The sequence below is a fragment of the Centropristis striata genome, chromosome 13, assembly GCF_030273125.1.
Source record: "Centropristis striata isolate RG_2023a ecotype Rhode Island chromosome 13, C.striata_1.0, whole genome shotgun sequence".
NCBI classification, from domain to species: Eukaryota; Metazoa; Chordata; class Actinopteri; order Perciformes; family Serranidae; genus Centropristis; species Centropristis striata.
This window is the reverse complement of record NC_081529.1, coordinates 2944553-2961524: the sequence shown is the minus strand read 5'-3', so window position 1 is coordinate 2961524 and position 16972 is coordinate 2944553. Positions and strand designations below refer to the sequence as shown.

Below are 16972 nucleotides of genomic sequence, written 5' to 3'. Positions count from 1 at the left end.
AAAACTCATGAAACTTTCAATATAAGTCACACCTGGGGAAAAATTTTATAATCTATTGTCATCCTGAATTTTCACCACTAGGTGGCGCTATAATAAAGGAAAGTGCGTTTTGGTTAATAACTCTCACATACTTTATCGCACATTCAAAAACATTTTCGCCTAGAGTTTTTTTTCCGCAAATTCGCGAAATGTCGCAAACCTACTTTTTCGAACTCCTCCTAGGCAATTTCATCGTTTTGCACCAAACTTTGCACACAGCATCTATGGACCCTCATGACAAAAGGTTATTAAAAGAATTTTGATTACCCAAAGAATACTCAAGTTATTAAATAACAACTTCCTGCAGGTGGCGCTATTATCAACACAAAACACAAAGTGTTGCATATCTCCACATTGGTGTGTCTGAATGACATGAAACTCAGGTTACTACTTCCCCATGAGCCCCTGAGGCTCTGTGCAAAATTTTGGCCGATTACCACTAGGTGGCGCTCTTTAAATTAAAGTATTTTATATCTCCAAATTGGTTGGTCGGATTAACACCAAACTTGGTATACTTATTGTCAATGCCCTCCTGAGGATAACCCTTGAAGATATTATTGATCGGCCCCTAGGTGGCGCTCTGGCGGCAGTTTAATTTAATAAGTGCCACTGTGCCCAGACCATAAGACTTAAAGCAATGAAATTCATAGGGGTGGTATAGACTGGTCCCTGTAACGCACAAACCCTGACAGCAGCATGCCCCGACACGCGTGGACTTTTGTTTCTGTTTTTTTGCAAAATAAGACAAGCATCAACTATGTTTTTTCAGCACACAAATATGTTTAATATTTAATCCACACAGAGAGATCAATGCATGAATTTCCATACTGAACAAAGAGGATGGGCTTCAGTGTGTCTGGAGATTTACAATAATCCCTGTACACGTAATGACATCACACCACTGTTCACCTGCTTTACAACGAACCGTCTGATCAACAGCCAGTCAGATGACACAAATGAGTCTCGGACTGAACCCTCGACACATTAAGCACAACCCCCTTCCACTGGTGGGATAACCTTGTTCACGCGACTCTAACATGACTCTTATTATATATATATATATATATTTCCTGTCAGTTGGGGGTCTGTTATCGCACAGGATAGAAACTGAGCAAACATCGTTAATCGAGACTCTTTGAACGAACGTAACTGCAAGATTGGATGCAAAATATTTTAGGTAACAGCTAGAAAAAAAGCCCAGACTTCCTGTGCTGAATTTGACATGCCGTAACTTTGACTTTCCATTTGTTGTCATAAAATGTGACCCTAACTCATTTGCTGTCCACTACAATCTTAAAGTGATAGTCCAGATTTTTTTTTTAAGTGGGGTTGTATAAAGCAGCTGTTCTCAACCTTGGGGTCCCGACCCCGATTGGGGTCTCGAGATGATTTCTGGGGGTCGCCGAATCATTTTGGAAGTCAGCTCTGTCTCCACTGTGTGTTTTTTTGGTAATTTTGAATCTTTTTCAGTCATTTGTGTGTCATTCTTTCTGTGGTAATTTTTTTGTCATTTTGTGGTCAATTTGAGTCCGTTTTTGCTTAATTTTATGTAATTTTTTGGTCATTTTGTGGTCAATTTGATTCTTTTTTGGGTAATTTTGTGTCTTTTTTTCTGACAAATCCCAAAGTATCAAGTTATTACTTTCCAAGGAGTCTCTGGCTTGACGCTGACTGTTACACACTCAGGAGGTCAGAATGGACCTTTTAACTGATAGCAAAGGACTTAGATTAAAGGTAACAATCAAATATATAAAAATATAAGTAAATGCACAGACAGAGAGATGTTTTAATTGTTGTCTGCTTCATTATTTGTCCAAAATTCGTCGTGTCAACTGAGTTTGTCTGATCTGACCTGTGAGATTCTGTTCAATGAGCAGACAACATGCATGTTAAATTGGGGGTCGCCACTCAAAAAGGTTGAGAACTACTGATATAAAGCATACATATTCTTATGGATAAGCACTTAATACAACAACACTTTAAAAACCCAAACTATCCCTTTAAAGCCAAAACAAGACTTCTGAATGCCGTCTCACCGGGTTTGTTTCCACTCACACACACTGTCAACTGAGACTGTGTCGCTCTGTAAACACCTGCATCCATTAACTCCATTTAAACACATCATGGCATTAATGATTTCTGTTTTTGCTGTTTGAAAAATCAGACAGATTTCTGTTGGTGGAAGTGCAAGTCAGTGCTGCCATTCACATTTCTGTACCTGCTGTTCTTTTTTGTTGTCGGTACAATTAATAATGCATGTTGGGGCTCTGCTTTAAGATGAGGTGGAGGCTTTACAGATGACAAACTAAGTGGAGGAAGAAGAGGAGGAGGAGGAGTAACTCTGGGGCAGATGCAGGACAATTGAGGTAAATATAGGAGAAGATACAGTGTGCTTACAGGGTGAATATAAGATCGATACAGAGGAGGGAGGTAGTTATGATGCTGGGTTACAAGGCTCATGAAGATAGTTACAATGCCCTGGTGGGGCAGAAACAGGGTGGCAGGCAGATTACTAGATCAGAGGAGGTACTTACAAGGCATTAAAGTTACAAGGTGACGGGGCAGGAGGGAATATAATAGTTACAAGGTACAATACACGGCTTGGAGGGTCGTTTTTAGAGCCAAAGGGGGGGACTTTTACATGACCGGGGGTAATTACACGGTTCGGGTGGCTGGAAGCTTTCTGGGGGCAGGAGGAGGTTTCTTTCAGGAGGTGAGGTGGGGGTGGGTGTTAAAGCAGATCCAGGTGTCACTCAGGTATGTAAGACACCTGCCAGACGATGATGTGACTCCGCTCGGCTTTGCACAAAGCAGGTTTTATCTGCGAAGTTCCACCAGCAACACCAACAACACCACCACCAACACCTCCACCGCTGCTGTCCCCTTCCTCCGTCTCATCATCCTCTCCGTCTCCTGAGGAACACACGTCAACAGAGAACTTTAAGAATCAAATGAACACATACACACACTATGGAAGTCTATTTAGTTTTTTTTCTAAACTGACATTTCAACATACAGGCACTGCATTTGTATTAAACATCAGCTGAAAAGGGTTGATTACATTTGCATAGAATTTGGCTAATGTTACAAGAATGAGACTTACAGCTGCATCTCAATAAATTAAAGCAGGGGTGTCAAACTCAAATACACTATAATAAATAAATAAATTTAAAACTTGGACAAAGACGCGGGCCAACATTGATATTTATTGTAAAAATTGACCTAAACAAGTTCAAACGAAATGGAACAAGCAAAGCTTGATATAACTTAATATTGCAAACATGCAAAATCGAATATCAAATAAAACAAAAAAACACATCAATGGCATTCATTTCTTAAATAAAATTTAAATAAAAATCGTATGTCCCTTTATTTTATATGCGGCCTTCTTTAAATTTATATTTAACGGTAATCTTTTTCCACAGGCTAAAAATAAATGTAAGAATAAAATAACAATAATAAACCAAATGACTAATAATAATATCCTTCAATGAATGTGCAACCATTCAAGCCTTGGACTAGCAAGAAAAAGTGCATAAAGACAACTTTAATTGTTGCTCAGTTTGCTCCACACTGATCTACTGTGTTCAAGCCAGAACACCAGCAGAGCATTCTGGGATTTGTAGTATTATATTTTGGTATTTCCTCGAGGGCCAAATATAATTATACTGCGGGCCAAATTTGGCCCACGGGCCAGAGTTTGACACCTCTGAATTAGAATATCATAGAAAAGTTCATTTATGTCAGTAATTCAATTCAAAAAGTGGAAATAACACATTATATAGATTAATTACACAGAGAATGAAACATTTCATGTCTAAATTAATTTAATTTATTCTAATTATAATGATAATGGCTTACATTTAATTAAGACCTTAAATTCTGTGTGTCAAAAAAAAAGAATATTACAAAGACCAATTTTAAAAAGTATGTTTAATATGGAAATGTTGGCCTCTGAATAGTATATCCATCTATATGACTCAATACTTGGTTGGGGCTATTTGACTTGAACTACTGGAAATAGACTTTTCCATCATATTCTAATGTGTTGAGATGCTCCTGTAGATTACTAACTGTTTAGTATTCAAGTCATTAACAACATCAGCAAATTTTACTGGAAGTTCTGTTTTGGTGTTTTGGCTATGGATATTATAATTGGCCTGACTGTATTTAATTCGAGTGTTCACTGCCCTCTAGTGGTCACAGTGGAGAACTGTAAATAAATATAATAAACTGTAAACACTGGAGGTCAGTGAACATTCACACCTATAATGTGGTATAAAAAAGGAAGAAATTACAAACAATTGTGGAAAATATTATCTATAACAGCTAATATTTGTTTGTGTGTTGGCACAGTGTTAATTTCATTAAAATAAGATTAAGACTAAAAATGTTACTCAACAACCTTTTTTTCCATGATTAAGACGAAATGATGATTGTTGTCGTACCAATGGCATTAAACACTGTGACGGGAAAGATGAGTAAAATGTAGCTTGATAAAAAACTTCCCTATTTATTTTTGTTGACAAAAGATATTAAATATTATAGATTACATGGCTAGACAACATTTCCTGGAATGGTCAATATAATCTGAGGGCTACAAAAGACTCAAGTGTCAATAGTTTTCATCGATTACTTTTACTCAACTATAACCTAAAACAGGATGAGGTTGACACAATCAAAACTAACAAGTACATTTAACACAGGACTTAAAAAAAGAAAGAAAAGCTGACAAAATGAGCACAGGTATGGCGTCAGGTGTGACTGCTCACCGATACGGAAGTCGATGTATCCTTCTCCTCCACTCAGCACCAACACGTTGTGAACACTCTGGGCCTCCGTCTCTTGGGGCGCTGTTGACCCCTGACCCTCTGATGGGCTGTCCAGCACGCTACCGTTTAGGGTGGCCAGGACGTTGCCTGTCACACACACACAGACACACAGACAGACAGACAGACACAGGTTAAAGACTAGGGCAGTAGTTCTCAACCTTTTTGAGTCGCGACCCTCAATTTAACATGCATGTTGTCCGCGACCCCCGCTCACTCAACAGAATCTCACACACCCAGTTCAGATCACCCAAAAAAAGAAACAAAATGAACAAAAAAAGGAAACAAATTGAGCAAAAAAGACAGAAATTGACCACAAAATGAGCAAAAAAGACACAAAATGACCAAAAAAGACACAAAATGACCAAAAAAAGACACAAAATGGCCAAGAAAAGACACAAGTTAACCAAAAAAGACACAAAATGACCAAAAAAAGACACAAAATGACAAAAAAAGACACAAAATGACCAAAAAAAAGACACAAAATGACCAAAAAAGACACAAAATGACCAAAAAAAGACACAAAATGAACAAAAAATGAACAAAAAATGCACAAATTGACCACAAAATGATTAAAAAAGACACAAAATGACTAAAAAAAGACACAAAATGACCAAAAAAGGCACAAATTGACCACAAAATGATAAAAAAAGACACAAAATGACCAAAAAAAGACACCAAAATGACTAAAAAAAGACACAAAATGACAAAAAAAGACACAAATTGACCAAAAAAAGACACAATATTACCAAAAAAGACACAAAATTACCAAAAACACTAAAACACATGAACACTTTAACACAGTGGAGACAGAGCTGACTTCCAAAATGATTTGGCGACCCCCAGAAATCATCTCGCAACCCCAATTGGGTTCCCGACCCCAAGGTTGAGAATAGCTGTATTAGGGAATGTAGTCAGGTACAGACACAGATGGGTAGAGACGGGCTTGGTTCCTACCGGGTACAGAGACGAAGAACTTGACAGCGTCGCGGTGTCCATGGAAACAGAGCTGGGCCTGTGCCATGGAGCAGTAGGGGATGAAGCTGCCGGTGCTCTTCTCAGAGCCGTCGTCACCGTACACGTGGATCACTCCGCCCGACGACGTGGGTGACACCTTATTGGCTGCAGAATGAAGAACCAGGAAGTGAGAAACTAACCAACGAGGAACATTTTCTGGCAAATCAAGTGGTAGACAGCATGACACGGGCAAAAAAAAGAAAGAAAAAAACACCCACAAAATCCACCCATTTCCTCAGATCAACTGAAAATGATGATTTTAGACTATTTAAAAAAAAAACATATACTTGAGACTGCTAGAAACACATCCCTTGCATGCAATGGATCTGGTGCACACAAACATCTTTTAGTCATTGATGCAGTAAAGCCCAATGATAAATAACATGCAAAGCAACCAATGAGTGAAAGCACTGATAAACAGTAAAAAGTGAACATTGCACACAGAATACTTCAACTAAAAAACTAAACTAAAAAATTACTTAAGACACACTTGATGCCGCCCACCAAATGAATGATTACTAATATGTTGCGATTTATTTTGTTTTCTTATTTTATTTATTTTTCTCTGCTATATCTGTAGCCGGATGATTCTTCCTTTTAAATGTTCTCTAATGAAATGATAAATTATAAGTGTATACAGCTGATATGGACACTATAGACATCTGAATTAATGATTTTTGCAACATTTGTCGGGTAAATACGAATGTAGAATTTTTTAACAGTATTGCATGTATGTATTAATTGAGTTTGTTATTGTTTTTCTTGTATGTACTGTTTTTGTTTATGTTGTTTGTCATTTTCTATGTCTTTTTAGGGACCCCAGGAAGACTAGCAGTCGCCAAGGCGTCAGCTAATGGGGATCCATTCAATAAACAATAAACAATAAACAAACAATAAACAAATGCTGGCAGATAAAAGACTAGCTGAGTGACTAATATTCAGGGACGTTCAGGTCCTCAGTAAGCATAAAGACACAGCTTTACTCTGCAGACATGACTCTGTTTCAGGGGACATGGAGGTTTGACCAGGTGAAGGCAAGAAAAGGAAGATCATAACAGCAGGAGGGAGGGAGCGCTCCCACTTACCCCTCAAACCAAGGAGCTGTCCCCGGTGAAGGACCACCGCTACAGGAGGCGGAGGAGGAGGAGGAGGAGGAAGGAGGAGAAGGGAGGAGGATAGGAGAGGAGAAAGAGGACAGTAACAGTAACAGTTATGACCAAAACTGTCTGAAAGCACTGAGGGGAGGCAGGAAATCAAAGACGGTGGAAAGAAAGATGAAGGAATTCATGGGGCAAAGAGGAGAACGCTATAGAAGAACACAGATAAACAGATCTGCTGTATAATATAAGTATAAATGCTGTAAAAAGACACTTTTTAGGTCAGTTCAGGTTACCCAATGACACAATTTGATAACATTTGATTGTGAAACTACTGTTTCATACCTACCATAATATATACAGTACAGGCCAAAAGTTTGGACACACCTTCTCATTCAATGTGTTTCCTTTATTTTCATGACTATTTACATTGTAGATTCATCAAAACTATTAATGAACACATGTGGAATTATGTACTTAACAAAAAAGTGTGAAATAACTGAAAACATGTCTTATATTCTAGTAAGCAAAGGGTGGTTACTTTGAGGAATCTAAAATATAAGACATGTTCTCAGTTATTTCACACTTTTTTGTTAAGTACATAATTCCATATGTGTTCATTCATAGTTTTGATGAATCTACAATGTAAATAGTCATGAAAATAAAGGAAAAACATTGAATGAGAAGGTGTGTGTCCAAACTTTCGGCCTGTACTGTATATATTTGAAAATGTACAGTTATGGCTTATGTGTCTTGTATGGAAACCCTTTTCCATCAGTAAAAAAGGTAAACATTTCCTGTAAAGACCCTGTAAGTCATAAAAATTATGAATGACTTAGTATCTACAAATATTGAGAAACTTGCTCAAAATATATTTATTTCAAGAAAGTTCCAAATTGTTATGACTTTCAGGATTGGAAAACTTTCTCAAATGTGGATTGAAATTTTGTGGTTTTATCAGACAGGAAAATGTTTTCTCTTTGCTTCTACTATTAGACATATTTATATATACAGTAATTTACAATATACATGTATAGGTATTTATAATGTTATAATATACATATATAATTGTTTATAATATTTGTATGTGAGTCGTGACTATATTGATTATTCATATATATATGTATTTCGATATATATATCTATATACACACAATTGTTCATTATTTCATATATATATATGCATTAATATAGCTTTTTATCATACTGACATGTTAATAACATAATACTAACTATCCAAGTCAAATTGATCTGTTTTTTTACTTCCTCCTACCCCCTTTCGAGCATGTAGAAAGTGTCTGTTTTTTATTTTTATTTTTTTTCCTTTCCTTTATTGCTTGCATGTTCGAAATAAAGACAATCAATCAATCAATCAATCAATCAATCAATCAATCAATCAATCAATCAATCAATCAATCAATCAATCAATCAATCAATCAATCAATCAGACAGGCAATGTTTGGAGTATTTGGATTTTTATCTGAAACAGGCGTTTAGTTGTTAGTCACTCGTTGTTCTGCTGTATAAATGAAACTCACTCTCTGTCAGAGGGATCGAGATGATCACGCCGTTTCCAGTTCCTACCCAGAGACGATTCCCACCAATCAGAAGTGCTGTGATTCGCACAAAAGAGAAGCCCAGCTTGCCAGTACCTGTAGATATTAAACAGAGTCAACAACTGTAAAACAACTTGAGGCTCAACAGGCTGCAAGTCAGAGGGAATATAAGTAGAAACACCAGCATCATTCATGTCCCAAGCCATTATTTCTCACCAAGGTTATTGTAGTTAACGAAAACTAACGAAATAACGAAAACTAGAATTGAAAAAACATTTTCGTTAACTGAAATAAAAATAAAAACTAGAGTTTTTAAAAAAAACATAACTAACTGAAACTGTATTGTGTGGTTACAAAACTAACTAAAACTAACTAAAATTATAGTGAAAATGTCCTTAGTTTTCGTCTTTGTCAACTTTTTTCATTCATAATTCAGTGTTTCTATTGGAACATGCAACACATGGTGAATATGTTTACTGAGACTGGGATGTTTACACTAGAACCAAAATTCAAAACACCCAGAACTGTAAGAGTTAATAACCTTATTGGGGCTGAGATGATAAACCAAAGGAAATAAAGGCAAATTTATTATGACCTCTTTGAATCTGCCACCCAACACATAGCCCATTACAAGAAAAACTAAAACTAATAAAAACTAAACTAAAACTAAGCATTTTCAAAAACTAAAAACTAAACTAAAACTAGAAAATTCACTCTAAAAACTAACTGAAACTAACTGAATTTGAAGACAAAAATTCACAACGAAATTAAAACTAAAACTAATGAAAAATCCAAAACTATGATATCCTTGTTTCTCACCCAGCATCTTGCTGACGTAGGGCTCGATGTCCACGTCCTGGAGGTGTTGGTGTGTGTGCGCGTGGTAGAGCCGCAGGGTGGAGTCGAGCCGGATCGACACCCAAACACCATCACCGATCCACGCTAGCTGCCGCACCTGACTCTCCCTGCGAGGGTGGGCGTCAAAGGACTTCTACAGAGCGGAGTGAGAGAGTGGAGGAATGAGTCACAGTTTTATTACACCGACCAAGGCGTCAGAGAGACAGAAGCTTGTAGTCTAGACGGATTTCAGAAAAAAGGCCTTCTATAAGAAGTGAGGAGCATTTATGGGTACAAGTCGGGAACCGGCCTACCTTACAGATCTCAAGGGTGCTGAGTCCAAAAAAAATGGTTCCCAAACGAAATTGTGAGTTTTTGACCTTCTAATTTGTATCAAATGGCCACCAAATTGCCCATCTTGCTCAGTCATTGGACCATTTCCCCTTAGTTTTTTTGTAAGTAGGCAATCAAGATGAGGAAATTAAGTTTCTGGATCTATAGTCTAGGGTCAGAGCAAGGATATAGTGGAGGCTCAGTGTCTTTATGTATATATATATATATATGCAAAATACCAACTGGAACATTTAAAAGTGATATTGATTGAATTTTTATGTCAGCCTTAAAAAGTGACACAAATAATGCTTAATTTCACCTTAAAGTTGGTATTTTGCATATATATATATATATATATATATATATATATATATATATATATATACATAAAAAAGGCACTGAGCCTCCACTATATCCTTGCTTTGACCCTAGACTATAGATCCAGAAACATTATTTCCTCATCTTTGATTGCCTACTTACAAAAAAACTTGGGGAAAATGGTCCAACGACCAACGGCCGCCATTTTGATATGCAAATAAGAAGGTCAAAAACTCAAAATTTCACTTGGGAACCATTTTTTTTTGATTCAGCACCCTTGAAATAAGTAAAGTAGGCCGGTTCCCGACTTGTACCCATAAATGCTCCTCACTTTCACTTTTTGGACAATTCCGTCTAGACTATTGTCGTTGGACTGGTTTTGCAGCAGCATGGTGCACCGGTGGATCCATGACTCACCTCGATCTGCATGCTTTTGGGCTGGATGACGTGGATCTTGTTCTTGTAGCCGCACCAGACCTTATCATGGACCACGGCCATGCAGCGGATGGAGTGATGGGGCCGACCGAGGTCCATCAGGTGGTAGTTGGACAGATCCCACTGACCATCTGTTGACAAAAACACACACAAAAAGTTTGAGTTTTACTGATTTCAGCCTGAACTGAGCTCCTTAGCTCCTGGAACAAACTAGGATTGGTGTCTGATTGGTGTAATATTTAAAATCTTACCCTCTGATCTATGGAATATAGCGAGGGTCCCGTCGGCGAGGGCAACCAGCACACGACCTTTCACGTGTCTGCAATTAGAGAAGAGACAGAGACTGCTGCAGTGACGGAAACTCACAGAACTAGAAGTCTGCTGCAAACATTTCTAGACAAACAATAAGAGCGTGTAGCTGCCAGCAGCACTTACACCAGACTGAGCACAGAGTCTTTGAGTTTGATGGAGTGGAGGCACTTCTTCCAGTTTCCAACAGCCGAGTGGACATAAAGCCTTGAGGAAGAACAGAGGCAAGATACTCCAGAGCAAAAACCAAACTGCATAGAAGAAGCATGTCATGATATTTACATGTGGATGGAAGATAGAGCTCTCTCTTTTTGCTCTTTTGAGGAAAGAACCAAAGAGAATCTTCCTATCCAGCATGACTGATCTTTTCTTCCAAAAGTATGGTGGTAACAGTAAAAATACAAGCTTAAGGGTATTAGTCCGGCGGCTTAGCTAAATAAAGGGGACACGCTGGACAAAAGCACCAATTTTTTTCCACGTGCTCTCTATCACCATAGGTTTCAATTTTTGGTAGGAGCCACTTCATCAAGATGGCCGATCCGCGATGGCACCCATATAAAGTCTATGAGAACCAATACATCTTCCAAGCCATTCAGAAGGTCAATCTTGGTGTCAAAATCTACATTTTCTGGGTCAAGGAATTATTTAAAGCTGTTGAGAATATCACTAGATGATTATTTGATCAAATAGATATGTTAATTTTCACCCAGACTGGTAGGCAACTCGCTTCAAGTGCTGCAGCAGAGAATCCTGAGCTGAAAATGTTTGGAATCTAATAATTATATAAATACATGGCCAAAATGAACATATCTATTTGATCATCTAGTGATATTCTCAGTAGCTTTAAATTATTCTTTGACCCAGAAAATGTAGATTTTGACACTAAGATTGACCTTCTAAGTGGCTTAGAAGATATACTGGTTCTCATAGATTTTATATGGCTGCCATCTCCGATCGGCCATCTTGATGAAGTGGCTCCTACCAAAAATTGAAACCTATAGTGATAGAGAGCATGTGGAAAAAATGTGGTGCTTTTGTCCGACGTGTCCCCTTTCTTCTCAAATCTGGTCCTAAGCCGCCTGACTATAAAGAATTGATTGTAATATGTGTTTTTGGATACTGTGTGTTGACTTACCAGCCGTTCTGGGCCCCGAGCCACATAGTGGGGGCCACGCTGGTGTAGTTCTTGGTCTCTTCACCTCCGTCCTCCGACTCTGCAGGCTGAGAAGTTTCCTCTTTGGATTGACCTGCGCTCCTGTGTGGACACACAACATTCACACATCTTTTCCAGTTCAAAGAGGAAACATGTTTCACTGCAGCCTTGTGGAGTTTAACTATATGGAATAACTGCAGCGATGAAATGAAAAATGATATGCTAAAAAAGTACAGCTCGCAAGCTGGATGAGGACATTCTTGTAATTGCCTTCAGTGATTTGTTTGTTGTTGTTTTTTTTGTTCGTTTGTTTTCTTTGCGGGAGTAACAGAAATTCTCAGATCTAAGTTGTTTGATATACTATGGTTAACTAATAAGAAAATAATTATAATAATAATAATAATAATAATACATATTTATTTGACATTAAGTGGCTATATATAGAGATACAATTTCTTATTTTTGAAGTGTTGAGTATCAGGGGAGAGGCCTAGATAAGTATTTTATACTTCAGCCTACTCCCTTTTTTTTCGAACCAAAATGATATAAGGAAATGCATATTGAATATTAAGTTAACTGGTTCTTATTTCTATCTTATTACTTAAACGGGGCAGATGCATGTATATGTATAGGGTTATATATACTGTATGTGTGTAAATGTTTATATGTTTATGTACATCTGTTTAATGGTGTCTATGTGAGTATGTGTATGAATATGTATATGCATCTAGCTTACGCTGTTGTAGTTTATGTTTTTTTTTTTTTTTCGGTTCGAAAAGAAGAATTAATAAAATGAAAAATGAAAAATGAATGAATGAAAAAAATGAACTAAAGTTCTCAGATGTATGAATACATTTTTTCATGACATTCCTGATAGTTTTTTATGGTTTTCTACCTGTCGGAGGTGTCCGCTGGGCGGGGCTGGGGGTCGGTGAACACGTGCTCAGTAAAGGGTCCTGGAGGTCCAGACCTCAGCCCCGCCTGGCTGGCTGCTGACTCGGTGACCTCAGTGGCCTCGGTGGCCTCCTCGGCCGACTGGGCGGGGTGGATCCTCCCGTTCATGGGGGGAGCAGTGGGGGCTGAAGCACAACACCATTAAAATATATACACAAAGATGAGCTGGAGATTTTTCTGATAGGGCTGCTTTAGAGCTGATTATTTTGGTCAGTATTGAAATAACGATTATTTACCACAATTACTCACTAAATTTGGAAACATGCACTATATATATTACTATTATATATACTATTATATATATATAATATATATATATATATATATATATATATATATATATATATTTAAAATAATAAGAATAATTATATATATATATATATATATATATTTAAAATAATAAGAATAATTATATATATATGTATAATTATTCTCATTATTTTAAATTTTATATATATATATATATATTTAAAATAATAAGAATAATTACATATATATAAAATAATAAGAATAATTATATAAATAAATAATAAGAATAATTATATATATATATATATATATATATTATAATAATTCAACAAAAAACAAATTGGAAAAAAGTACAAAAAGCAATAATAATAATAATAATAATAATAGTAAATGTGTGCATTTAAATTAATTATATAAAAATACCAAATACATGGTCGCCCATAAAGTTGGAATAATTTTGTTTTCAGACACAATCCTCTGTTAATGTTAATTTTATTTTCATGTTTTATAAACAGAGATTGATAAATAAACTTTCGAGCAGATATACTTTACTTTATCTGTCAATAATAAATCACATTGTCAAAACCATTTAATGGAAAGAAACTTTATGGGCGACTGTGTATAAATAAAATATTAAATATAAAAAAAAAAATGAAAAAAAAGATAAATAAAAAAATGTCTAAATGTATGCATTTAAATAAATTATACAAAAAATATCAAATAAAAATATATGTTAAAAATAAATAACTATTACCACTATTAAAGAAAAAAAATGAGATAAAAATAAACTAAATTAAATATGTTGCAGCGCACTGCCACTGAAATCTCCTCGCTACTTTATGTGATAAAAAAAAAAAAAAAAGAAAGTGTTGAGGATGAGCCCACCTTGTCCTTTGTCCATTATGGGCGTGTCAGTGCGTGAGGAGCAGTTGCTTTGTGCAACGCTGCAGTTGGTGGCGCAGCCAACAAGAGTGATACCTGCCAACATGCCCTCCACGCTGCCAGTGTCCTCGCCGCCGCCCCCCGCTCCTCCGTCACCTGGATCCAACACGATCTCTCCTGCTGGGTAGTCGCTCTCGCTGGCAGCTGCACACAAACACACTAATTAACCCATAAGAACCCAGACCTATTTATCGTTGAAGGACAATTATGAGGGATATACCACAGACCAAGTGGACCACATAGAACACATTTATGATGTATAAAAAAAAAAAAAGTACCCGTAAATATCAAAGATCTGTGATGTGACATACGACTCCATATGATACAATGGGCATTTATGGTATACTATTTCTTATTTAAAATAAAAAACTAGACACATTTTCTGCTTACAGAGACACACATTTGCCTTTTTCTTTGCATCTCCACAACATAAAAAAAAAAAATTATTAATCAATAATAAATAAAAACAAATAACCATTTGCCATAACATATGCCAAAATTGTGACTTTAATTTGTTCAGGAAATATGGTGAGATCAAGTTAAATGCAATACAGGACATCCTATTAATGGATTAAAAATGTTAAATGAGTTTAAACTTAGCCTCGTAACAAAAAATACGCTTTTTGAAATAAGCTACTTTTTCACATTTCTGTTTCCAGTCACAGCCACATTTTGGAGAAGTCACTTCTTGTCAAAGTCACATGACCACCACACCAGGGTGTTGAGTATGTGTCGCTTAGGGTTTTAATGAGTTAATGTGAAGCATAAAGCTGAATATGGAAGATTCTAGAAGATTTAAAGTGTTTGTTACACAGGTGTCACCATGGGTGTGTTATGGGTTAATATGACTTTCCTTTTTGATTCAACAGTAATGTAACGGCCAATTAGGGCCAGTTCGGCAATAATAATTTAAGTTAAAAACAGTAAAAAATGAATGATGATAATTTCATTATAATTCATGCAATGAATTTATACAGTTAAGTGGCCGCTACAAGTAACAAAATCTTGGCAGTGTCTGTCCTCAGCAGAAAAAAAGATGCTGGTACAAACACTTTTTTGAATTAAAAAACAAAATCAGATGAGTTTACCCAGATACAACTGTTGCAATTTACTTTACAAAGTCCTCATACAAAAATGTGAGTGTGGGGGGATAAGAACGATTTCCTGGGGCGTCCTGGTGGCTCACACTGGTAGAGCGCGTACCATTAAGACTGAGTCCTTCCTGCAGCGGACCCGGGTTCGAATCCGGCCGCATGTCCTCCCCTCTGTCTCCCCCTTTCTATCTATCACTTTAAATAAAGCAAAAATACCAAAAGAACAAAAGATTTCCTGTCCCACCTGGCACACTGGATATGCAGAGCACGTGGGCGTTGCAGACGTTGAACTGGTCGACCAGTGAGCCCGGCTGGTTGGCGTCGATGATGACCACCTTGCTGGCAGAGTGGGTGCTGGTGAGGATCCACACCCGGCTGCTCATGGTGTCGGTTTCCTGGAGCTCCTTCGACTGGGAGGAGGGGAGGAGGGAGGAGGGAGGAGGGAGAGAGGAGCAGGTGTGGTTCAGGTGTTTTATCTCCATGCAAACTTATTCAACCTATCCCTTGTGAATATGATTCTTACACGTCTATGATTGAGTTCTAGTTGTGTTTGTGATGTCGTCTGTCATAGATGCATGTTTTGAACTACCCTAGACCAGCTATTCTCAACCTTGGGGTCGGGACCCCAATTGGGGTCGCAAGATGATTTCTGGGGGTCATTTTGGAAGTCAGCTCTGTCTCCACTGTGTTAAAGTGTTCATGTGTTTAGTCTTTTTGGTAATTTTGTGTCTTTTTTGGTAATTTTGTGTCTTTTTAGGTCATTTTGTGTCTTTTTTTGATCATTTTGTGGTCAATTTGTGTCTTTTTTGGTAATTTTGTTTCTTTTTTTAGTCATTTTGTGTCTTTTCTTTGGTCATTTTGTGTCTTTTTTTGTCATTTTGTGTCTTTTTTGGTAATCTTGTCTTTTTTTGTTCATTTTGTGGTCAATTTGTGTCTTTTTTGGCCTTTTTTGGCTCTTTTTTTGATCATTTTTGGGTCATTTTGTCTTTTTTTGTCATTTTGTGTCTTTTTCGGTCAATTTGTGTCTTTTCTTTGGTCATTTTGTGTCTTTTTTTGTCATTTTGTGTCTTTTTTTGGTAATCTTGTGTCTTTTTTTGTTCATTTTGTGGTCAATTTGGCCTTTTTTTTTTTATCATTTTGTGGTCAATTTGTGACTTTTTGGTCATTTTGTCTTTTTTTGTCATTTTGTGTCTTTTTTGGTCATTTTGTTTCCTTTTTAGGTAATTTTGTTTCTTTTTTGGGTGATCTGAACTGTGCGTGTGAGACAGACAACATGCATGTTAAATTTGGGGTCACGACTCAAAAAGGTTGAGAGCTACTGCCCTAGAGAAGCAAAATATCTCCAAAAGGTGAACGTTTCAGTCTACCTTCCTCTTCTCTGGGGAGCTGTGGCTGCTCTTCTTGCCTCCTCCGTTCTCTTCAGCGTGCAGAGGGTCGCTGCCGCCTGATGGCGCTTTGGCCGGTAGCGACTCCTGGCTGCTGGCCCTCCATCCCGTCAGGTCCACGCCAGCTGCACACCACAGCTACAAACATGCACACACACACGCATAATTAAAAAACTGACTCGTGACTCGTGCCATTTTTTCACTTAATTCCCGATGAATGAATTTGAATGACTAATGCTGTTTTTTACAGTTTTTGGCTATTATAAGTGTTGTATTCTGGTGATTTTTTAAAAGAAAACATTCCTTTCAAACGCACTAGATTCAGATTTTATTTTTTCTGGTGAGCACCAGAATAAAATTCCCCAGAAGGATGTGAAAACCTTTTAGCGTCACACTCTGCATATATATTACTCCGCACAGTTAAGT

The 16972-nt window shown here is 37.1% G+C and overlaps 1 protein-coding gene across 3 annotated transcripts in view; it reads right to left on the bottom strand.

Moving 5' to 3' along the window:
• Positions 1-1091: 1091 nt before the first annotated feature.
• Positions 1092-16972, bottom strand: part of mapk8ip3 (mitogen-activated protein kinase 8 interacting protein 3) — a 55122-nt gene continuing 39241 nt past the window's right edge. For all 3 annotated transcript variants that reach the window (XM_059348251.1, XM_059348252.1, XM_059348253.1), the window contains 14 exons: positions 16529-16684; positions 15406-15571; positions 14011-14211; positions 12818-13001; positions 11905-12024; positions 10896-10976; positions 10712-10779; positions 10443-10591; positions 9357-9528; positions 8520-8633; positions 6971-7009; positions 5826-5990; positions 4812-4958; positions 1092-2952 (listed from right to left, as the gene is read on the bottom strand). In XM_059348251.1, the coding sequence (XP_059204234.1) occupies positions 2789-2952; positions 4812-4958; positions 5826-5990; positions 6971-7009; positions 8520-8633; positions 9357-9528; positions 10443-10591; positions 10712-10779; positions 10896-10976; positions 11905-12024; positions 12818-13001; positions 14011-14211; positions 15406-15571; positions 16529-16684 (1926 nt within the window). In that variant the 3' untranslated portion in view covers positions 1092-2788. The remainder of the gene's footprint in view (positions 2953-4811; positions 4959-5825; positions 5991-6970; positions 7010-8519; positions 8634-9356; positions 9529-10442; positions 10592-10711; positions 10780-10895; positions 10977-11904; positions 12025-12817; positions 13002-14010; positions 14212-15405; positions 15572-16528; positions 16685-16972) is intronic.